Source organism: Strigops habroptila, unplaced genomic scaffold (genome assembly GCF_004027225.2).
Source record: "Strigops habroptila isolate Jane unplaced genomic scaffold, bStrHab1.2.pri NW_022045612.1_ctg1, whole genome shotgun sequence".
NCBI lineage: Eukaryota > Metazoa > Chordata > Aves > Psittaciformes > Psittacidae > Strigops > Strigops habroptila.
The window spans coordinates 12466-36133 of record NW_022651091.1 but is presented as its reverse complement, the minus strand read 5'-3'; the positions used below and the strand labels follow the sequence as shown (position 1 = coordinate 36133).

The 23668-nt window shown below is 58.4% G+C and overlaps 2 protein-coding genes across 5 annotated transcripts; both read right to left on the bottom strand.

Annotated features, from left to right (window-relative positions):
- Nucleotides 1-407: 407 nt before the first annotated feature.
- Nucleotides 408-12962, bottom strand: TUFM (Tu translation elongation factor, mitochondrial). Its single transcript, XM_030474721.2, has 11 exons — nt 12848-12962; nt 11466-11494; nt 11233-11362; nt 9635-9801; nt 7182-7286; nt 4853-5017; nt 3838-3970; nt 3648-3752; nt 2686-2837; nt 1538-1657; nt 408-773 (listed from the first exon to the last, which is right to left on the bottom strand). The coding sequence occupies exons 1-11, from the start codon at nt 12894-12896 to the stop codon at nt 600-602; spliced, it is 1329 nt and encodes a 442-aa protein (XP_030330581.1). The 5' UTR covers nt 12897-12962; the 3' UTR covers nt 408-599.
- On the bottom strand, nt 6530-22672 carry THOC6 (THO complex 6). 4 transcript variants are annotated; one of them, XM_030474723.1, is made up of 13 exons: nt 22187-22499; nt 22033-22097; nt 20796-20899; nt 19706-19743; nt 19065-19113; nt 18911-18982; nt 17908-18010; nt 17768-17817; nt 16798-16860; nt 16159-16269; nt 14362-14490; nt 13655-13734; nt 6530-6542 (listed from the first exon to the last, which is right to left on the bottom strand). In XM_030474723.1, the coding sequence occupies exons 1-13, from the start codon at nt 22357-22359 to the stop codon at nt 6539-6541; spliced, it is 1041 nt and encodes a 346-aa protein (XP_030330583.1). In that variant the 5' UTR covers nt 22360-22499; the 3' UTR covers nt 6530-6538. The 4 variants fall into 4 exon arrangements, with proteins under 4 accessions (XP_030330583.1, XP_030330586.1, XP_030330584.1 ...); XM_030474726.1 differs by lacking the exon at nt 6530-6542 and adding an exon at nt 22599-22672 and having other exon boundaries at nt 13596-13734; nt 22187-22504; XM_030474724.1 differs by lacking the exons at nt 6530-6542; nt 14362-14490 and having other exon boundaries at nt 13596-13734.
- Nucleotides 22673-23668: the final 996 nt, after the last annotated feature.

Sequence of the window (23668 nt, the reverse complement as noted above, 5' to 3'; positions counted from 1 at the left end):
CCATCCCATATCACCTCTTTCTCTATTGCCCCTCCCCCACGTCCCTCATCACAGATCTCCCCTCCCCCATCCCATATCATCCCTCCTTATGTCGCCCCTCCCCCATCCTATATCACTCCTCCCCATCCCATATCGCCCCTCCTCATCCCATATCGCCTCTCTCCATCCCATATCGCCCCTCCCCCATCCCATGTCGCCCCTCCTCATCCCATATCGCCCTTCCCCCATCCTATATCGCCCCTCCCTATCCCATATCGCCCCTCCCCCATCCCATGTCGCCCCTCCTCATCCCATATCGCCCTTCCCCCATCCTATATCGCCCCTCCCTATCCCATATCGCCCCTCCCCCATCCCATGTCGCCCCTCCTCATCCCATATCGCCCTTCCCCCATCCCCTATCGTCCTTCCTTATCCCATATCGCCCCTCCCCCATCCCCTATCACCCTTCCCCCATCCCATATCGCCCCTCCCCCATCCCATATCGCCCCTCCCCCTGCACATCCCCCTTCATAGCAGCACATCAATGGGGCACACAGCAGGGTGGGGGATGGGCTCCGTGCGTGTCAATGGGGCGGGGGGGGGGTGGGGGATGGGCTCCGTCAGCCCCAATTGGCCTCCTCGTCCTCGGGCGAGGGGGGGAGGGGCTGCGTCACGACGCCGGTGCCGATGGTGCGGGACCCGTCGCGGAGGGTGAAGCGTTGCCCCGGCTCCAGCACCATCGGCTGCCGCAGCAGCAGCGTCAGCGCCGCGTCCTCCCCCGGCAGCACCAGCTCCTGTGGGGCAGGGACAGCGCGGGGGGGGGTGGCGTGTGGGGCAGAGCCGGGGGGCAGCGGCAGGGGGGGTGGGGGGCAGAGCTATGGGGTGAAATGGGGGTTGGGGGGAGAGCTATGGGGTTAAATGGGGGTTGGGGGCAGAGCTATGGGGTTAAATGGGGCTTGGGGGGAGAGCTATGGGGTTAAATGGGGCTTGGGGGCAGAGCTATGGGGTGAAATGGGGTTTGGGGGCAGAGCTATGGGGTGAAATGGGGTTTGGGGGCAGAGCTATGGGGCTTGGGGCACATCTATGGGGTTAAATGGGGTTTGGGGGCAGAGCTATGGGGTTTGGGGCAGATCTATGGGGTTAAATGGGGTTTGAGGGCAGATCTATGGGGTGAAATGGGGCTTGGGGGCAGAGCTATGGGGTTAAATGGGGTTTGGGGTCAGATCTATGGGGTTAAATGGGGTTTGGGGTCAGATCTATGGGGTGAAATGGGGTTTGGGGGCAGAGCTGTGGGTTTAAATGGGGTTTGGGGGCAGAGCTATGGGGTTTGGGGTCAGATCTATGGGGTTGAACGGGGTTTGGGGTCACATCTATGGGGCTAAATGGGGTTTGGGGTCAGATCTTTGGGGTTAAAGGTGGTTTGGGATCAGTTCTAGGGGGTTAAAGGGGGTTTGGGGTCAGATCTATTGGGTTTAGGTCAGATCTATGGGGTCTGGGTCAGATCTATGGGTCAGGGGGGTGTGTGGGGCAGGATGTGTGGGGCTGCCCCACATCTCACCTTGTCGGGGGGCAGGAGCACGCGACAGGCGATGTCCCACGTGTGGGAGAACATGACGGGGGTGTAATGGGCGGCGAAGGGCTTGTGGCGTCCCCCCTCCTGCGGGCTCAGGATGTAAACCTATGGGGAGATGTGGGGCTGACCCATAGCCTGACCCACAACCACCCATCTACCCCATTACCAGCCCCATTGCCTGCCCCACATCCACCCCCCGCACATCCCTCCCATCCACACCAGCTCCTTTCTGCCCCATAGCTGCCCCATATTCTGCCCCACACCTTGCCCCATAGCCTGCTCCATACCCACCCTGCCCCACAGACCCTATCTCAGCCCCATATCATGCCCAACACCTGCCCCACATCCCTCCCATCCACACCCCGCTGTCTGCCCCACACCCTGCCCCATATCCACGCCATTACCTGCCCCATAGCTGCCCCACACCCCTCCCATCCACACCCCATTGCCTGCCCCACACCCTGCTCCATAGCCTGAACCATACCCGCCCCATTGCCTGCCCCATACCCACCCCATTGCCTGCCCCATATCCACACGATATTCACCCCGTAATCACCCCATAGCCTGCCCCACACCTCAAACCCACCCCCACAGCCTCCCCATACTCACCCCATACCTACCCCATATCCATCTCAAACCCACCCCATAACCACCCCATACCTGCCCCATATCCACCCCCTACCCACCCCATAGCCTGCCCCATACTCACCTCAAACCCACCCCATTGCCTGCCCTATATCCACCCCATACCTACCCCATACCCACCCCATAGCCTGGCCCACACTCACCTCATACCTACTCCATAGCCTCCCCATATCCACCCCATAGCCTCCCCATATCCACCCCATACCTACCCCATACTCACCCCACACCTGCCCCATACCCACCCCATACCTACCGCATACCCACCCCCTACCCATGCCATACCTACCCCATAGCCTGCCCCATACTCAGCTCAAACCCACCCCCACAACCTCCCCATATCCACCCCACACCCACCCCATAGCCTGCCCCACACCCACCCCACACCCTGCCCCATACCCACCCCACACCCACCCCATTGCCTGCCCCACACCCACCCCACACCCGCCCCACAGCCGCCCCACACCCTGCCCCACGGCCGCCCCCCGCACCTGTGCCTGCAGCTTGCGGTGCACGCGCATGCTGCCCGGCTGCCCCAGCACCATGCCCCGGCGCACGTCCTCGCGCCGCAGCCCCCGCAGCAGCGCCCCCAGGTTGTCCCCGGCCTCCGCCCGCGCCAGGCTCTTGTGGAACATCTCGATGCCTGGGGGGGGCCATGGGGCAGAGTTATGGGGCTGGGCTATGGGGCTGGGCTATGGGGGGGGGGGAGCTATGGGGCTGGGCTATGGGGGGGGTGGGAGCTATGGGGCTGGGCTATGGGGCTGGGCTATGGGGGGGGGGGGAGCTATGGGGCTGGGCTATGGGGGGGGTGGGAGCTATGGGGCTGGGCCATGGGGCTGGGCTACGGGGCTGGGCTATGGGGAGGGGGGAGCTATGGGGCTGGGCTACGGGGCTGGGCTATGGGGGGGGGGAGCTATGGGGCTGGGCTACGGGGCTGGGCTATGGGGGGGGTGGGAGCTATGGGGCTAGGCTATGGGGAGGGGGGGAGCTATGGGGCTGGGCTATGGGGGGGGAGCTATGGGGCTGGGCTATGGGGAGGGGGGAGCTATGGGGCTGGGCTATGGGGCTGAGCTATGGGGGGAGGGGAACTATGGGGCTGGGCTATGGGGCTGGGCTATGGGGAAGGGGGAGCTATGGGGCTGGGCTATGGGGGGGGGGGAGCTATGGGGCTGGGCTATGGGGCTGGGCTATGGGGAGTGGGGGGAGCTATGGGGCTGGGCTATGGGGGGGGGAGCTATGGGGCTGGGCTATGGGGAGGGAGGGGGAGCTGTGGGTCGCGCTATGGGTCAGTGCTAGGGGTCGCGCTATGGGTCGCGCTGTGGGTCAGTGCTAGGGGTCGCGCTGTGGGTCGCGCTGTGGGTCAGTGCTAGGGGTCGCGCTGTGGGTCCCGCTGTGGGTCAGTGCTAGGGGTCCCGCTGTGGGTCAGTGCTATGGGTCGCGCCGCGGGTCTCACCCGTGACCACGGAGCGCAGCTGCCGGCTGTAGCCGAGGATCTCGCACTCGTCCCCTTTGCGGATGGTGCCGCGCTCCAGGGTCCCCGTCACCACCGTGCCCCGGCCTGGGGGGGGGGGGGCGCAATGGGGGTCAGCACGGGGCTATGGGGCAGGCTGTGGGTCGCTGTGGGGCAGGCTGTGGGGCAGTACCGGGGATGGAGTACACGGCCTCCACGGGCAGCAGGAAGGGGCGCTCCAGGTCGCGGGGGGGCAGCGGGATGTGGTTGTCGATGGCCTCGAGCAGCTTCAGCACCGAGTTCAGCCCCAGCTCCGGGTCCCGGTCCTGGGGGACGGGATGTGGGGCAGGGTGTGGGGCGGGGTGTGGGGCAGGATGGGAGGCAGGGTGGGGGGGGTGTCGGGGGGATGTGGGGCAGGATGTGGGGCAGGATGGGGGGCAGGGTGTGGGGCGGGGTGGGGGGGGGGATGTGGGGCAGGGTGTGGGGCAGGGTGTGGGGGGGATGTGGGGGGGGATGTGGGGCAGGGTGTGGGGGGGATGTGGGGGGGGATGTGGGGCAGGGTGTGGGGCAGGGTGTGGGGAGGATGTGGGGGGGATGTGGGGCAGGGTGTGGGGGGGATGTGGGGCAGGATGTGGGGCAGGATGTGGAGGGGATGTGGGGCAGGATGTGGGGGGGATGTGGGGCAAGGTGGGGATGTGGGGCAGGGATGTGTTAGTATGTGTCGCTATGGCTCTCTATGATATGTATAAGCACATATAAGCTCTCTATAAGCATCTACGTGTCCCTATGGTGCCTGAACATGTCTATAGGGTCCCTATGACACCTATAAGTGCCTATAGATACCTATAAAGCCTCTATAGAGTCCCTATAGATGTCCCTGTGTCCCTATGGGGCCTATAAGTGTCTATAGGGCGCCTATAAATGTCTATAGGGTGGTCCCTATAAGTGCATACGTGTCCCTACAGTGCCTATACCTGTCTACAAGTGCCTATATGATACCCACAGGTGTCTATAGGTCCTTATGTGCCTCTATAGCCCCCATATGTCTCTATTGTATCTATAGGTGCCTATAGGGTCGCTATGGGTCGCTGTGGGGCGCTCGCCATTGAAGCTGAACTCGCTGAGCAGCTCCCGCCCCATCTATGGGTCCCAGTGTCTCTCTATGGGGCTCTATGGGGCGCTCGCTATGGGGCGCTGTGGGGCAGCACCTGCAGCGCGCAGAGGGCAGAGCCCACGACGATGGGGGTGCGGTCGCCGTCGAAGCCGAACTCGTTGAGCAGCTCCCGCAGCTCCAGCTCCACGAGCGCCACCAGCTCCGGGTCCGACACCGCGTCCGCCTTGTTCACGTACACCACCACGTGCCGCACCCCCACCTGCGGCGGCACCCGGCGGCACCCCTGACCCACGGCGTGACCCACAGCGTGACCCACCGCGTCACCCCCTGACCCACGGCGTGACCCACAGCGTGACCCACCGCGTCACCTCCTGACCCACGGCGTGACCCATAGATTCACCTCCTGACCCATAGATTCACCCCCTGACCCACAGCGTCACCTCCTGACCCACGGCGTGACCCATAGATTCACCTCCTGACCCATAGATTCACCCCCTGACCCACAGCGTCACCTCCTGACCCATAGATTCACACCCGGACCCATAGATTCACACCCTGACCCATGGCGTGACCCACAGCGTCACCCCCTGACCCATAGATTCACACCCTGACCCATGGCGTGACCCACAGCGTCACCCCCTGACCCATAGATTCACACCCTGACCCATAGCGCCACCCCCTGACCCACAGCGTCACCCCCTGACCCACAGATTCACACCCTGACCCTCGGCGTGACCCACAGCATGACCCACCGCGTCACCTCCTGACCCACGGCGTGACCCATAGATTCACCTCCTGACCCATAGATTCACCTCCTGACCCACGGCGTCACCTCCTGACCCACGGCGTGACCCATAGATTCACCTCCTGACCCATAGATTCACCTCCTGACCCACAGCGTCACCTCCTGACCCACGGCGTGACCCATAGATTCACCTCCTGACCCATAGATTCACCTCCTGACCCAGATTCACACCCTGACCCATAGATTAACACCCTGACCCACAGCATCACCCCCTGACCCACAGATTCACACCCTGACCCACAGATTCACACCCTGACCCACAGCGTCACCCCCTGACCCACAGCGTGACCCATAGATTCACCTCCTGACCCACCGCGTCACCTCCTGACCCACAGCGTGACCCACGGCATCACCTCCTGACCCATAGATTCACACCCTGACCCACGGCGTCACCTCCTGACCCATAGATTCACACCGTGACCCATAGATTCACACCCTGACCCATAGCGCCACCTCCAACCCACAGCGTCACCTCCTGACCCACAGCGTGACCCACAGCATCACCCCCTGACCCACAGCGTCACCCCCTGACCCATAGATTCACACCCTGACCCATAGCGTCACCCCCTGACCCACAGCATCACCCCCTGACCCACGGCGTGACCCACGGCGTGACCCACAGCATCACCCCCTGACCCACAGCGTGACCCCCTGACCCATAGATTCACCTCCTGACCCATAGATTCACCTCCTGACCCATAGATTCACCTCCTGACCCACAGCACCACCCCCGACCCACAGCGCCACTGACCCACCGCATCACCTCCTGACCCATAGATTCACCTCCTGACCCATAGATTCACCTCCTGACCCATAGATTCACACCCTGACCCACAGCGTGACCCACCGCGTCACCCCCTGACCCACAGCGTGATCCACGGCGTCACCTCCTGACCCACAGCGTGACCCACAGCATCACCCCCTGACCCACAGCGTGACCCCCTGACCCATAGATTCACCTCCTGACCCATAGGTTCACCTCCTGACCCACAGCACCACCCCCGACCCACAGCGCCACTGACCCACCGCATCACCTCCTGACCCATAGATTCACCTCCTGACCCACGGCGTGACCCACCGCGTCACCCCCTGACCCACAGCGTGATCCACGGCGTCACCTCCTGACCCACAGCGTGACCCACAGCATCACCTCCCAACCGATACATTCACACCCTGACCCACTGCCACCACTGACCCACAGATTCACACCCTGACCCACAGCGCCACCCCCCAACCCACAGATCCACCCCCAGACCCACAGATTTAACCCTCAGACCCACAGATTTAACCCAAAACCCCATAGATTCAACCCCCAGACCCATAGATCAACCCCCAAACCCACAAATTTAACCCGAGACCTATAGATTTAACACCAACACCCCCAGATTCACCCCCCAGACCCATAGATTTAACCCCCAGACCCACAGATTCACCCCCCTGCCCCATAGCGTCACCTCCTGACCCACAGATTCACCCCCAGCACAAACAGATTTAACCCTCAAACTCAACTCTGAGCCCTATATATTAAACCCAAGCCCCACAGACGCCCCCAAACACCCCATAGATTCACCCCCCTGCCCCATAGCGCCCCACAGCCGCCCCATAGCGCCCCACGCACCTGCTTGGCCAGCAGGAGATGCTCCCGGGTCTGCGGCATCTGCCCGTCAGTGGCCGCCACCACCAGGATGCAGCCGTCGAGCGGCGCCGTCCCCGTGATCATGTTCTATGGGGCAGACCCACAGCCATGGGGCAGAGCCACAGCCATGGGGCAGAGCCCAACAGCCAATGGGGACCCACAGCCATGGGGCAGAGCCACAGCCATGGGGCAGAGCCCAACAGCCAATGGGGACCCACAGCCATGGGGCAGAGCCACAGCCATGGGGCAGAGCCCAACAGCCATGGGGCAGACACACAGCTATGGGGCAGACCCACAGCCATGGGGCAGAGCCCAATAGTCAATGGGGACCCACAGCTATGGGGCAGACCCACAGCCATGGGGCAGAGCCACAGCCATGGGGCAGAGCCCGACAGCCAATGGGGACCCACAGCCATGGGGCAGAGCCACAGTCAATGGGGATCCACAGCCAATGGGGCAGAGCCACAGCCATGGGGCAGAGCCCGACAGCCAATGGGGACCCACAGCCATGGGGCAGAGCCACAGCCATGGGGCAGAGCCCGACAGCCAATGGGGACCCCCCAAAGATCAATGGGGGTGAGGTAAAAAGTGGTGGTTTTGAGGTTAAAAAGGCGTTTTTGGGGTAAAAAAGGTCATTTTAGAGGTAAAAATGGTTGGTTTTGGGGTGAAAAGGGCGGGTTTGAGGTAAAAACGATCATTTTGGGTTAAAAATGGTCATTTTTGAAGTCAATTGGGTCTTTTTGGGGGGAAAAAAGGACGATTTTGAGTTAAAAAGGAGTGGGTTTGGGGTTAAACGGGGGTTTCTGAGCTAAAAAGGGCCATTTCTGAGGTAAAAAGAGCTTTTTGGGGGGTAAACTGGGTTGTTCTGAGGGAAGAACCAGTGATTTGGGGCTTAAAGGGGTGGTTTTGGGGTAAAAAGGGTCATTTCTGAAGTAAAAAGGCTCATTTTTGATGTAAAAAGAGTCATTTTGGGGGTAAAAAGGGCTGGTTGGGAGATTAAAAACTCATTTTCTATGTAAAGACGCCATTTCTGAGGTAAAAAGGGTCGGTTTGGGGGTGAAAAGGGCCATTTTGGGGGTAAAAAGGGTCTTTTGAGGCAAAAAGGAACGGTTTTGGGGTTAAAGGCATGTTTTTGAGGTAAAAAGCGTTGTTTCTGGGGTAAAAAGTGTCATTTTAGTGCTAAAAAGGGTTGTTTGGGGGTAAAAAGGCTCATTTTTCTATGTAGAGACCGTTTCTGAGGTAAAAAGAGTCATTTTGGGGGTAGAACGACCTGGTTTTAAGGTAAAAAGGGCCATTTTGGGGGCAAAAAGAGTCCTATGAGGTAAAAAGGAATGGTTTTGGGGCTAAAGATATGTTTTTGATGTAAAAAGGGTTGTTTGGGGGGTAAAAAGACTCGTTTTCTATGCAAAGAGACCCTTTCTAAGGTAAAAAGATTCGTTCTGAGATAAAAAAAGGTCGTTTTTGTGGTAAACAAGGTTGTTTGGGGGGGTAAAAAGCCTCATTTTCCACATAAAGACACCATTTCTGAGAGAAAAAGGATCATTTTGGAGGTAAAACGGCTCATTTTCTACATAAAGAGACTGTTTCTAACGTAAAAAGAGTTGGTTTTGTTTGGAGAGTAAAAAGAGTCATTTTCTACATAAAGACACCATTTCTGAGGTAAAAACAGTCATTTTGGGGGTAAAAACGCTCATTTTCCACACAAAGACACCATTTCTGAAGTAAAAAGAATCATTTTGGGGGTAAAAACGTTCATTTTCTACATAAAGACACTGTTTCTGACATAAGAAGGGTCATTTTGGGGGTAAAAAGCCTCATTTTCTACATAAAGACACAATTCTTGAGGTAAAAAGAGTCATTTTCGGGGTAAAAAGGCTCATTTTCCACATAAAGACACCATTCCTGAGGTAAAAAACCTCATTTCGGTGATAAAAAGGCTCATTTTACACATAAAAACACTATTTTGGATGTAAAAAGGGTCATTTGGGGGGTAAAAAGGGTCATTCTGGGGGTAGAAAGACCCATTTTAAGGTAAAAAAGAGCCATTTTGGGGGTAAAAGGACTCATTTTCTACATAAAGGAATCATTTCTAAGGTAAAAAGGGTCATTTTGAGGTAAAAAACATCATTTTTGTCATAAACAGGGTTGTTTACGGGGTAAAAAGCCTCATTTTCCACATAAAGACACCATTTCTGAGGTAAAAAGAGTCATTTAGGGGGTAAAAAGTCTCATTTTCCACATAAAGACACCATTTCTGAGGTAAAAAGAGTCATTTTGGGAGTAAAAAGACTCATTTTCCACATAAAACCACCATTTTGATGTAAAAAGTCATTTGGGGGGTAAAAAGGGTCATTCTGGGGGTAGAAAGGGCCGTTTTGAAGGCAAAAAGGGGCCGTTTTGGGGGTGAAAGGGCTGGTTTTGGGGTCGGCGCTGACCTTGACGTAGTCGGCGTGCCCGGGGCAGTCGGTGTGGGCATAGTGCCGCTTGGGGGTGGCGTATTCCACGTGCGCCGCGTTGATGGTGATGCCGCGCGCCCGCTCCTCAGGGGCGCTGTCGATCTCCTCGTACGGCCTGAACTCGGCGCTGCCCGAGGCCGCCAGGACTGCGATAAGGAAGGAAGGGACAAAAGGGGGTCACCCCAAAACCTCCCACCCCCCCTTTGCCATTAAACACCCCAAAAAACCCCCCGTTTTGGGGCACTTTGGGGGGCTTAGATGTTGGTTTGGGCCCCTCTGGCCGCCATTTTGGGTGCCTGCAGCCGCCATCTTGGGTCCTGGCAGCCGCCATCTTGTGCCCTCTGAGACCCCCCCCCCCATTATAGGGGTGTCCCCCCCACTTTTAGGGGTCCCTATATATATATTTAAGATAAAAAGGGGTCACCCCAAAGCCTCCGACCCCCCTTTTGCCCCAAAACCCCCCGATTTTGGGGCACTTTGATGTCATTTTCTGCCCCTCTGGCAGCCATCTTGTGCCCTCTGAGACCCGCCCTCCCATTATAGGGGTGTCCCCCCCCATTTTACCCCCCATCACCACCACTTTGCCCCCCCAAAACCCACTTTCCTCCCCATTTCCCCTCACTTTACGCCCCACAGACACACTTTGGGGTCCCCTCCAAACCCTTTATGACCCCCTCTCCATTTTGTGGGTCCCCCTCACCATTATAGGGGTCCCCCCCTCCATTTTATGACTGTCCCCCCCCATTTTATCCCCCATCACCACCATTCTGCCCCCCAAAACCCACTTTCCTCTCCCTTTCCCCCCCCTTCACACCCCACAAACACACTTTGTGGTCCCCGCCGCCATTTTGTGGGTGTCTCCCACCATTATAGGGGTCACCCCCTCCATTTTATGGGTCCCCTCTTCCATTTTATGACTGTCCCCCCCCATTTTATCCCCCATCACCACCATTTCGCCCCCCCAAAACCCACTTTCCTCCCCATTTCCCCCCCCTTTCCGCCCCACAGACACACTTTGGGGTTCCACACACACACTTTGGGGTTCCCCCCTTAACCCTTATGACCCCTCCCACCATTTTGTCCCCCCCAAACACCATTATAAGGGTGTCCCCCCCCATTTTATCCCCCATCACCACCATTTTGCCCCCCCAAAACCCACTTTCCTCCCCATTTCCCCTCACTTTACGCCCCACAAACACACTTTAGGGTCCCCCCAAAACCCTTTATGACCCCTCCCTCCATTTTGTGGGTCCCCCCCTCCATTTTATGGGTGTCCCCCCCCATTTTACGCCCCATCACCACCATTTAGCCCCCCCAAAACCCACTTTCCTCCCCATTTCCCCTCACTTTATGCCCCACACACACACTTTGGGGTCCCCCCCACCATTACAGGGATCCCCCCCGCCATTTTGTCCCCCCCAAACACCATTATAAGGGTGTCCCCCCCCATTTTACCCCCCATCACCACCATTTAGCCCCCCCCAAAACCCACTTTCCTCCCCATTTCCCCCCCCTTTCCGCCCCACACACACACTTTGGGGTCCCCCCCGCCATTACAGGGGTCCCCCCCGGCTCACTCTTGGTGATGGCGGCCGTCAGCGTGGTCTTGCCGTGGTCCACGTGCCCGATGGTGCCCACGTTGACGTGGGGCTTGTCCCTCACGAAGCTCTTCTTGGCCTCCGCAGCCAAGCCCCGCCATTGGGGGGCCTGTGGGGGGGCACGGAGGGGGTTCAGCCCCCCCCCATAGCCCCTTTATGCCCCCCCCCCCCCCCATAGGCCCTTTATGGGCCCCCCCATAGGGAGCACTCACCGTGGGCAGCGTGTTCAGGCTGCGGAGAGCTGGAAGGGGGAGAAATAGGGGTCAGGATGGGGGGGGGGGTATGGGGGGGAGCCATAAGGAGGTGGGGGGGGGTGTTAAAGGGGTTCTATAGGGGGTTTGGGGGGTTCTATAAGGGATTTGGGGGACATTGAAGGGTTCTATAAGGGATTTGGGGGGTATTAAAGGGTTCTATAGGGGGGTTGGGGGGTATTAAGGGGTTCTATAGGGAGTTTGGGGGACATTGGGGGGTTCTATAAGGGATTTGGGGGGTATTAAAGGGTTCTACAGGGGGTTTGGGGGGTATTAAGAAGTTCTATAGGGGGTTTGGGGGGTATTAAAGGGTTCTATAGGGGGTTTGGGGGGTATTAAGAAGTTCTATAGGGGGTTTGGGGGGTATTAAAGGGTTCTATAGGGGGTTTGGGGGGTATTAAAGGGTCCTATAGGGGGTTTGGGGGGTATTTAGGGGTTCTATAGGGGCTTTGGGGGGTATTAAGGGGTTCTATGGGGGGTTTGGGGGGCGTTAAGGGGTTCTATAGGGGGTGTGGGGGGTGTTAAGGGGTTCTATAGGGGATTTGGGGGGTATTAAGAGGTTCTATAGGGGGTTTGGGGGGTATTAAGGGGTTCTATAGGGGATTTGGGGGGCGTTAAGGGGTTCTATAGGGGGTTTGGGGGGTATTAAAGGGTTCTATAGGGGGTTTGGGGGGTATTAAGGGGTTCTATAGGGGGCTTGGGGGGTATTAAAGGGTTCTATAGGGGGTTTGGGGGGCGTTAAGGGGTTCTATAGGGGGTTTGGGGGATATTAAGGGGTTCTATAGGGGGTTTGGAGAGCATAAAGGGGTTCTATAGGGGATTTGAGGGACATTAAGAGGTTCTGTAAGGGGTTTGGGGGGCATTAAGGGGTTCTATAGGGGACTTGGGGGTATTAAGGGGTTCTATAGGGGTTTGGGGGGTTCTATACGGGATTTGGGGAGTATTAAGGGGTTCTATAGGGGGTTTGGGGTGTATTAAGAAGTTCTATAGGGGATTTGGGGGGCATTAAGGGGTTCTATAGGGGGTTTGAGGGACATTAAGGGGTTCTATGGGGGCTTGGGGGGCGTTCTGGGGTTCTGTGGGGGGTTTAAAGGGTTCTACAGGGTTTGGGGGGGTATTAAGGAGTTTTGAACCCGCTTTTGGGGCAAATAAACCCGCTTTTGGGGCCATTAACGCGGTTTTGGGGCTTCTGAAGGACATTCCCCCTTTCCCTCCCCACACCCCCCATGACCTTCACCCCCCCCCGCGTTCCCCCATGGCCCTTTCGTCCCCATTTTGTCCCTTTTCGACCCATTTTGTCCCTTTTCAGCCGTTTTTAGCCCCATTTCGGCCCCGGTTCGTACCCGCGGCCGGAGCGCGGAGCCCGCGGAGCAGCGCCGCCGGCAGCGCCATGTCCGCGCAGACCCCGCCGGAAGCCGCCTCAGCTCCACTTCCGGGAGGCGGAAAGAGCCGAAGGGGCCGGCGGGAGCCGGAAAGACCCGAAGAGAGCCGGAAAGAGCCGAAGTTGCTCCGGGGGAGCCGGAAAGAGCCGAAGGGGTCCGGGGGAGCCGGAAAGACCCGAAGTTGCTCCGGGGGGGCCGGAAACAGCCGAAGGGGTCCGGGGGGGGCCGGAAAGAGCCGAAGTTGCTCCAGCGGGAGCCGGAAAGAGCCGAGGTTGCTCCAAGGGAGCCGGAAAGACCCGAAGAGAGCCGGAAAGAGCCGAAGTTGCTCCGGGGGAGCCGGAAAGAGCCGAAGGGGTCCGGGGGAGCCGGAAAGACCCGAAGTTGCTCCGGGGGGGCCGGAAACAGCCGAAGGGGTCCGGGGGAGGCCGGAAAGAGCCGAAGTTGCTCCGGGAGAGCCGGAAAGAGCCGAAGGGAGCCGGAGGGAACCGGAAAGACCCGAAGGTTGCTCCGGGGGAGCCAGAAAGAGCCGAAGTTGCTCCGGGGGGAGCCGGAAAGACCCGAAGCCACTCGGAGCGGCCGGAAAAACCCGAAGCAGCTCGTCCCCCTCCCTCCCCCTTCCCCCAATTGCCTCCTATGACCCCCCAAACCCCACTTGTACCCCCGTTACCCCCTTACGCCCCCCCCAAACCCCAAAAATACCCCAAACGGGTAAAAAAGAGCCCCAAAATGGGCAGGTTTATTAAAGGGGGGGTCTATGGGGGGGGTCACGTGAAGCAGAGGGAGAACGCCCTGTACCCCAGGTTGGTGAACACGTCGATTTTGGGGCTGTTCCCGGCCACCGTCAGCACCTGAGGGGGGGGGCTTAAAGCTGGTAACGCCCTCCCACCCCATAACCCCCTCCCACCCCATAGCCCCCCCACCCTATAACCCCCTCCCACCCCACAACCCCCTCCCACCCCATAGCCCCCCACCCCATAACCCTCCCACCCCATAGCCCCCCCACCCCTTTAAGACCCTCCCTCCTCTTAAGCCCCTCCCATCCATTAAGCCCCTCCCTCCCTTAAGCCCCTCCCTCCTTTAACCCCCTCTCTCCCTCCAGCCCCTCCCATCGCTTAAGCCCCTCCCTCCTTTAAGCCCCTCCCTCCCTTTAGCCCCTCTCTCCCCTTAAGCCCCTCCCTCCTTTAACCTCCTCTCTCCCTCCAGCCCCTCCCATTCCTTAAGCCCCTCCCTCCTTTAAGCCCCTCCCTCCCTTTAGCCCCTCCCACCCTTATAAGCCCTTCCCTCCCCTTAAGCCCCTCCCTCCAGCCCCTCCCACCCTTTAACCCCCTCGCCCCCAAAGCCCCTCCCTCCCTTAAGCCCCTCCCTCCTTTAAGCCCCTCCCCTTAAGCCACTCCCTCCCCTTAAGCCCTCCCTCCCTTAAACCCCTCCCTCTTTAAGCCCCTCCCTCTTGAAGCCCCTCCCCCTTCCCCCCCCACCTGGTGCTCGGGGGGCCGGGGGCTGAGGCAGAGGCAGCGCAGGGCCGGGGGGGTGCAGGGGACGCGGCCCCTCAGCTCCCCACTGAGCTGCAGCTGGTGCAGGGCCGGGCCCGGGCCCCCCGCCAGCACCTGCAATGGCATGGACCGGGATACGGACCGGGATACGGGATACGGACTGGGATATGGGATACAGACCGGGATACGGGATACGGACCGGGATATGGGATACGGACCGGGATACGGGATACGGACCGGGATATGGGATACAGACCGGGATACGGGCCGGGATACGGACCGGGATATGGGATACGGACCGGGATACAGGATATGGACCGGGATACAGGATATGGACCGGGATCCGGACCGGGATACGGGATACGGAGCGGGATACAGGATACAGAGCGGGATACGGACTGGGATATGGGATACGGACCGGGATATAGGATATGGACCGGGATACAGGATACGGACCGGGATACAGGATACGGACCCGGGATACGGACTGGGATATGGACCGGGATACGGGATACGGACCAGGATACGGACCAGGATACGGGATATGGACCAGGATATAGGATATGGACCGGGATACGGACCAGGATACAGGATACAGACCGGGATACGGGATACGGACCGGGATATGGACCGGGATACGGGTTGGGATGGACTGGGGTAGGAGCTGGCGGTTACTGGGAGCACTGGGAAGGACTAGACTGGTCTAAGGGGGACACTGGGAGGGGACTAGGATGGAGGGGGGGCACTAGTGGGGCTGGGGACTGTGCCTGGTCCATCCTGCTCTGTACCAGGCTCTATACTGGTTTGAACTGCTCTCTATACTGATCCATCCTGCTCTATGTTGGTCTATACTGGTACCTAATAGTCTATATTGGTCTCTACACTGGTCTATAGTAATCTATAGTGGTCCAGCCTGGTATTTATTAATCTATACTAGTACATAGCAGTCTATATGTGTCTGTATACTGGTCCATACTAATCTATACTGGTTCATCCTGGTGTATATTAGTCTATACTGCTACATAGTGGCCTATACTGGTCTCTATAGCGGTCCATGCTAATCTATACTGGTGCATCTTGGTCCATATTGATCTATACTGGTCCATAATGGTTTATATCAATGTCTATTCTCGTGTACACTGCTGTCTGTACTTGTCTATAGTAACCTATACTGGTGTATATTTGTGTATACTGGTTTATAGTGATCTATAGCAATTTCTATGCCAGTCTGTACTGCTCTCTATAGTGGTCTATACTAATCGATACTGATCTATATTGGTCTATACTGCTTCACCGTGATCCATATTGATCTATACTGGTCTATACTGGCCCACAGTGATCCATATTAATCTATACTGGTATATATTGGCCCACAGTAATCCATATTGATCTACACTGGTCTATACTGGCCCACAGTCATCCATATTGATCTATACTGGTCTATACTGGCCCACAATGATCCATATTGACCTATACTGGTCCGTAGTAATACATTCACTACATATGTATTACCAATATAGATCCCAATTATACCAACTTATATAGATCTATATCAATCCATACTGATCTGATCCATACTAGCCCATAGTGGTCCATACTGGTATATAATGATCTATACTGATCCCTACTGCTTTATAGTAGTCAATACTTGTCTGTACTGGCCCATAGTGGGCTATAATGATCTACGTGGATCTATAGGGATCCATAGGGGTGTATAGGGATCCATAGGGCTGTATAGGGATCCATAGGGGTCTATAGGGGTCCATAGGGGCCCATACTGACCAGGTCCTGGTGGAAGAGCGCGTGGTGCTGGCGCGGCGGCAGCGGGAACACGGTCGTGGGGGTGACGGAGCGGAGGTGCCAGAGGGTGAGCGCCGGGCCCCCCCCGCACACCTGCGGCAGTGGGTCAGCCCGAGGCCACGCCCCCTTCCTCTCTAACCACACCCCCTTCCCGTCTAACCACCCCCTTCCCCTAACCACGCCCCCTTTCCTCTAACCACGCCCCCTTTCCCTCTAACCACCCACTTCCCCTCTGGCCACGCCCCCTTCCTCCTAACCACCCCTTCCCCTCTAACCACGCCCCTTCCACTCTAACTACGCCCCCTTCAAACACCACACCCCCTTCCCTTCTAACCACGCCCCCTTTCCCTATAACCACACTCCCTTATCCACTGGCCACGCCCCCTTCCCCCTAACCACGCCCCCTTCCCTTTTAACTACGCCACCTTTCCCCTCTATACCACGCCTCCTTCCCCAACCACGCCCCCTTTCCTTCTAACCATGCCCCTTTTGCCTCTGACCACGCCCCTTCCCCCTAACCACTTGTGCTTTCCTTCTGACCACGCCCCCTTTCTCCTCTAACCACGCCCCCTTCCCCAACCACGCCCCTTTCCCCTCTGGCCACGCCCCCTCCCATCTCACCATCCAATCAGAGTCCGTGGCCAGGCAGCGGATCCACTTCCCGTGGTTGGGGCGGCTGCACTCCTGTGGGGAATGGGGGGGAATGGGGGGAAATTGGGGAAAATGGGGAGGAAATGGGGTAAAATTGGGGGAAATGGGGAGGAAATGGGGTAAAATTGGGGGAAATTGGGGGAAATGGGGAGGAAATGGGGTAAAATTGGGGGAAATGGGGAGGAAACGGGGAAGGAAATGGGGTAAAATTGGGGGAAATTGGGGGAAATGGGGAGGAAATGGAGGAAAGAGGGGAAATGAGGGGGAATAAAGGGAAATAGGGATGGAAAAGAGGAGGAAATGGGGGAAAATTGGGGGAAATGGGGGGAAATAGAGGGAAAAGGTGGAAATGGGGGAGAAAATGGAAGAAAGAGGAGAAATGGGGGGAATTAAGGGAAAGAAGCATGGAAAAAAATAGCAGGTAAGGAAGAAAAAGTGGAAAAGAAGAAATGGGGAGGAAATGGAAAGAAAAAGGGGAAATTTGGGGGGAAATGGGGAGGAAATGGAAAGAAGAGGAAAATCGGGGGAAATGGGGGGAAATAGAGGGAAAAGGGGGAAATGAGGAAGAAATAAGGGGGAATTAAAGGGAAATAGAGATGGAAAAGAGCAGGAAACGGGGAAATAAGAGGAAACGTAGGAGGAAAAAGGGAAGAAATAGGCAATAGGGAAGAAACAGATGAGAAACAGGGAAGAAATGAGGAAAAATAGAGGAAATAAAGGAAAATAAAGAGGAAATAAGCAGAAAACAACGAAGAAGAATGTGGGAGAAATAGGTAAGGAAGGAGCCAAAACCAGAAGGGAAACGAGTGGGAAATAGGGAGAAAATGGGGGGGAAATGGGGGGGAAATGGGGGGGAAAAGGGAGGAACCCCTGGGGGGGGAATGGGGTGCCCAATAGATGGGGAAGGAGCAACATTGGGGTCCCCCGCCCCCCCCCTTACCTCGTACTTGTGCACCTCAATGACCTGAACCTGGGTCCCGCTGCGGAGATCTGGGGGGGGGGAGGGGAAAAGGGGGGTCAGGCGGTGTGGGGGGGGGGTGGGGGGTGGGGGATGGGGGGTGGGGGATGGGGGGGGCTCACCCCAGAGCCGCACGGTCCCGTCCTCCCCCCCCGAGAGCACGTGGGGGGGCAGGTCCCGCAGCGCCAGGCAGTGAACCAGGTCCCGGTGCCCCCGGAGCTCGTGCTGGGAATGGGGCAGGGAGGGATGGGACACGCTGCGCCCCATAACCTGCGCCCCATAACCTGCACCCCATATCCCACACACCGCACCCCATAACCCCACACCCCATAACCCGCACCCCATAACCCGCGCCCCATAACCCGCACCCCTTATCCCACACCGAACACCCCATATCCCATACCCCATATCCCACACCCAACACCCCATATGCCATACCCCACACCCCATAATCCCCATACCCTGCACCCCGTATCCCATACCCCATAATCCCCATATCCCACACCCCATACCCGCACCCCACATCCCACACCCCATAACCCCATACCCCATAACCCACACCCCATAACCCGCACCCCATAACCCGCACCCCATAACGTGCACCCCATATCCCACACCCAACACCCCATATCCCACACCCCACACCCCATAATCCCCATACCCTGCACCCCATATCCCATACCCCATAATCCCCATATCCCATACCCGACGCCCCATATCCCACACCCCATAACGCACATGTCTCACCCCATATCCCATATCCCACACCCCACACCCCATATACCCCACACCCCATATCCCACACCCTATATCCCATATTCTAATATCCCATACCTCACACCCCATACCCTACACCACATATCCCACACCCCATAATCCCCATATCCCACCCCCCATAACCCACACCCCATACCCCACACCCCACACCCCATATCCCACACCCCATATCCCATATCCCATACCCCCTATCCCAATATCCCATACCTCACACCCCATACCCTACACCCCCTATCCCACACCCCATAATCCCCATACCCCCTATCCCAATATCCCATACCTCACACCCCATACCCTACACCCCATATCCCATATCCCACCCCCCCCCCCCCCCCCCCATCCCATCACCGTGAAGCTCCCGCTCTCCATGTCCAACACTCTCACGGCCCCGTCCCCCCCCGCCAGCACCACGCAGTTGTCCTGGAGGTGGGGGGGGGATCAGGGTCACATAAGGTCACCTGAGCTCAATGGGGGGGTCATAGGGGTCACCCCCCCCCCTCACCCGTGGGTTCAATTGGAGGCTGTTGATCTCCGGCACCTCCAGGCTCGTCCTGGGGGGGGATGCATTAAGCCCCTCCCCCTTTAAGCCCCTCCCTCCCTTTGGCTCCTCCCACCCATAAGCCCCTCTCCTTTAGGCCCCTCCCTCCTTTAAGCCCCTCCCTCCTTTAAGCCCTTCCCCCCCTTTGGCCCCTCCCACCCATAAGCCCCTCTCCTTTAGGCCCCTCCCACCCTTAAGCCCCTCCCACCATTAAGCCCCTCCCTTCCTTTGGCCCCTCCCACCCCATTAGCCCCTCCCACCCCTTAAACTCCACCCTCCCTTAAGCACCTCCCACCCTTTGCCCCCTCCTCCTTTAAGCCCCTCCCCCCCTTTAAGCCCCTCCCTCCCTTAAGCTCCCCCTTCAAGCTCCTCCCTCCTTTAAGCCCCTCCCTCCCTTTAAGCCCCTCCCACCTTTAAGCCCCTCCCTCCCTTTGGCCCCTCCCACCCCTTAAGCCCCTCCCCCCTTTCACCCCTCCCCCTTTAAGTCCCTCCCTCCTTTAAGCCCCTCCCTCCCTTTAGCCCCTCCCTCCCTTTAAGCCCCTCCCTTCTTCAAGCCCCTCCCACCCTTTAAGCTCCTCCCACCCCAGGGGTCAGAGATCACTGACCTGCAGGGGGGGCGGCGAGTCCAGAGCTCCCGAGTACCCTGGGGGGGGGGGGGGTGGGAGGGGTCAGAGCAGGGGGCGGGGCTAAATGAGAAGTGGGAGGGGCTTAAGGAGATGAGCAGATAAAGTGGGCAGAGCTAAGGGCTTGGAGCGGGGCTAAGGGGAAGGGGCGGGGTTTGTGGAGAAGGGGCGTGGCTTAGGGGCAGGGGCGGGTTTTATGGGGCTGGGGGCGTGGTTTATGGGGGCGTGGTTTATGGAGGGGCAGGGTTTGGGGCTGGGAGTGGGGTTATGGGGCTGGGGTTATGGGGCTGTGGGCAGGGTTATGGGGCTGTGGGCAGGGTTATGGGGCAGGGGCGGGGTTATGGGGCTGGGTTTTATGGGGCTGGGGGCGGGGTTATGGGGCCGGGAGCATGGTTTATGGGGGCATGGTTTATGGAGGGGCAGGGTTATGGGGCTGGGGGTGGGGTTATGGGGCTGGGGGTGTGGTTTATGAAGGGGGAGGGTTATGGGGCAGGGGGTGGGGTTATGGGGCTGGGCTTATGGGGCTAGGGGCATGGTTTATGGGGGCATGGTTTATGGAGGGGCAGGGTTATGGGGCTGGGGTGAGGTTATGGGGCTGGGGGTGTGGTTTATGGGGCTGGGGTTATGGGGCTCAGGCATGGTTTACAGGGGCGTGGTTTATGGAGGGGCAGGGTTATGGGGCTGGGGTTATGGGGCTGGGGGCGTGGTTTATGGGGGCGTGGTTTATGGGGCTGGGGCGGGGTTATGGGGCTGGGGGCGGGGTTATGGGGCTGGGGGCGGGGTTATGCAGCACAGGGCAGGGTTATGGGGCTGGGGGCGTGCTTTATGGGTTGTGGTTTATGAAGGGGCAGGGCTATGGGGCAGGGGGTGGAGTTATGGGTCTGGGGTTATGCGGCACAGGGCGGGGTTATGGGGTGGGGGCATGGTTTATGGGGGCATGGTTTATGGAGGAGCAGGGTTATGGGGCTGGGGGTGGGGTTTATAGGGGCGTGGTTTATGGAGGGGCGGGGTTATGGGTGGGGGGGGTTATGGGGCTGGGGGCGGGGCTATGGGGCTGGGGGCGGGGCCTCACCTTCTTGCCCAGCTCGTTCCAGGCCCAGCCCTTCACCTCCCCATCGCCGGCGCTGAGCAGGAGCCGCTCGCTGGAGGCCAGCGAGTACACAGGGCCCGGATGGGCTGCGGAGACAGGGAATGGCTGGGAATGGGGCTGGGAATGGGGTGGGAACGATGGGAATGGGGCTGGAATGGGGTGGGAATGATGGAAATGGGGCTGGGAATGGGGCTGGGGATAGGATAGGAAGGATAAAATGGGGCTGAAATGTGATGGGAATGATGGAAATGGGGCTGGGAATGGGGTGGGAATGGGGCTGGGAATGGGGTGGAAACGATGAAATGGGGCTGGAATGGGGTGGGAATGGGGATGGGAATGGGGTGGAAATGATGAAATGGGGCTGGGAATGGGACAGAACGATGAAATGGGGCTAGAATGGGGTGGGAATGATGAAATGGGGCAGGAACAATGAAATGGGGCTGGAATGGGGTGGGAATGATAAAATGCAGCTGGAATGAGATTGGAGTGATGGGAATAGGGTGGGAACAGGGCTGGGAATGGGACAGGAATGATAAAATAGGGCTGAAATGGGATGGGAATAATGTGAATGGGGTGGGAATCATGAGGAGGGAACAGGACATCATGGAAACGGGGCAGAAATCACGGGAATGGGGCTGGGGATATTGGGAATGGGGTTGGAATTCACGGGAAAGGAATGGGCCATCATGGCAATGGGGCTGGGAGCATTGGGAATGGGTCAGGAATGGCGGGAATAGGGCAAGAATCATGGGAATGGGGCAGGGATGTAAGAATAGGAGCAGGTTTCATAGGAATAGGACAGGAATCATAGGAATAGGGCTGGGATCACGAGAAGGAAACAGGACATCATGGAAATGGGGCAGAGATTGTGGGAATGGGGCTGGGGATATTGGGAATGGGATGGGATAGAGTGGGAATGGGATGGGAGACAGTGGGGGTGGGCTGGAACGTTAGGAATGGGGCTGGGAAGATTGGGAATGGGATGAGAATCATGGGAATGAGGCGGGAATATTGGGAATGGGGCTGAGATTCAACGGGATATAGCAGAGATGGGCTGGAAAGTTGGGAATGGGGCCACACAGCACAGGAATAGGGCTGGAATCACGGCAAGGGGCTGGGATTCATGGGAATGGGACCGGGAATGGGGCTGGAACGTCAGGAAACCCCCCCCATTGCCCACTGGGAGCGGGAATACCGGGAATGCACCGGGAATACCCACCTTGGAACACACCAATGGGCCTCTTGCTCTCCTCCTTGGCCTCTGCGCTGAGGGCGGCCGAGAGGCTGCGGGTGAAGGGAAGGGGGGACACAGGACATGGAGGCTCCGCTCCCGGCCCCGCCGCTCCCGCCGCAGGGACCCGCTCCCGCCGTACCTGAACACCGCGATCTCGCCGTAGTTGTTCCCCGCCGCCAGGTAGCGGCCGCAGGGGGAGGCGCTGAGCGAGAGGACGCTCATGTGGAGGAGCTGCCGCGATCGCTTCACGCCGCCCGGCACCGGCAATGGCGGAGGCGCCGCCTCAGGCCCGGCGCGGATGGGCGCCGCCATGACACTTCTTCTTCCTTCCTCCCTCCCTCCCTGCTTCCCGCCTCGGCGTGCTGACGTCAGAGCGGCGGCGGCGTGGGCACGTAAGGGGCGGGGCGTTACCTCAGAGCGGAGGGACCCGGATGGAGGCGGAGGGGAGCGGCGGGGGGTGAGCGGCGGCGCCGTTAGCGCTGATTAACCGGTAATTAACGGGTAATTAACGGGTAATTAGTGAGTAATTAACGACTCTGTACCCCCCCCAGCGCCTCACCCCACCCAGGCCCCGGCAGCAAGCGGCGAACCGCGGCCTGCGAGTGGTGAGTGGGGGGTAATGGGGGGGGTGTGGGGCTGAGCTGTGGGGTGGGCAGGGTCTCTATGGGGTGTCTATGGGGGCCCTATGGGTTCTTATGAGTCTTTGTGGGTCTCTATGGGTCCCTATGGGTGCCTGTATGTCCCTATGGGGTGTCTATGGGTTTGTCTGGGTCTCTCTGAGTCTATATGGGGTCTCTGTGGGGCCTCTATGTGTCCCTATGGGGTTTCTGTGGGGTCTCTGTGTGTCATCTATGGGTCTATGTGTGCCTATGGGTCTGTATGTATCCCTGTGGTGTATCTGTGTGTCTCTATGGGTCCGTATGTGTCCTTATGGGTCCTTCTGGGTCTCTATGGGGTCTCTATGGGTCTCTCTGTGTCCCTATGGGGTCCCTGTGGGTCCTTATGTGTCTGTAGGGCTCTCTGTGTGTCCCTGTGGGGTCCCTATGTGTCACTATGGGGTCTCTGTGTGTCCCTGGGAGTCCCTATGTGTCTCTATGGGGTCTCCGTCTGTCTCTGTGTGTCCCTATGGGGTCTCTATGGGGTCCCTGTGGGGTTTCTGTGTGTCCTTGTGGGTCCCTATGGGGTCCCTATGGGGTTTCTGTGTGTCCCTGTGGGTCCCTATGTGTCTCTGTGTGTGTCTATGGGGGTCCGTATGGGGTCTCTGTGTGTCCCTAGGGGTCTCTATGGGGTCTCTGTGTGCCCATGTGGGTCCCTATATGCTTTTATGGGTCCTTATGTGTCTCTCTGTGTCCCTGTGATGTCTCTGTGAGTCTCTGTGTCCCCATATGCAGTCTCTATGGGGTTTCTGTGGGGCCGTATGGGGTCTCTGGGGGTCTCTGTGTCCCCCTATGCAGTCTCTATGGGGTTTCTGTGGGGCCGTATGGGGTCTCTGGGGGTCTCTGTGTCCCCCTATGCGGTCTCTATGGGGTCCCTATGTGTCCCTATGGGGTCTCTATGGGTCCTATGTGTCTCTGTGTGTCCCCCTATGCGGTCTCTATGGGGTCTCTGTGGGTCCCTATGT

Excerpts from the sequence above, each read along its gene's own strand:
- TUFM (XM_030474721.2), bottom strand. The coding sequence starts at position 12,896 with ATGGCGCTGCCGGCGGCGCTGCTCCGCGGGCTCCGCGCTCCGGCCGCG. Across the intron at positions 11,363-11,465 it reads GCCTGAACACGCTGCCCACG|GCCCCCCAATGGCGGGGCTT; the intron begins GTGAGTGCTCCC and ends GCCCCCCCACAG. Across the intron at positions 7,287-9,634 it reads GGCACGCCGACTACGTCAAG|AACATGATCACGGGGACGGC; the intron begins GTCAGCGCCGAC and ends TCTGCCCCATAG.
- THOC6 (XM_030474726.1), bottom strand. The coding sequence starts at position 22,359 with ATGGCGGCGCCCATCCGCGCCGGGCCTGAGGCGGCGCCTCCGCCATTG. Across the intron at positions 16,861-17,767 it reads TTGAGGTGCACAAGTACGAG|GAGTGCAGCCGCCCCAACCA; the intron begins GTAAGGGGGGGG and ends CATTCCCCACAG. Across the intron at positions 14,491-16,158 it reads CGCTCTTCCACCAGGACCTG|GTGCTGGCGGGGGGCCCGGG; the intron begins GTCAGTATGGGC and ends ATGCCATTGCAG.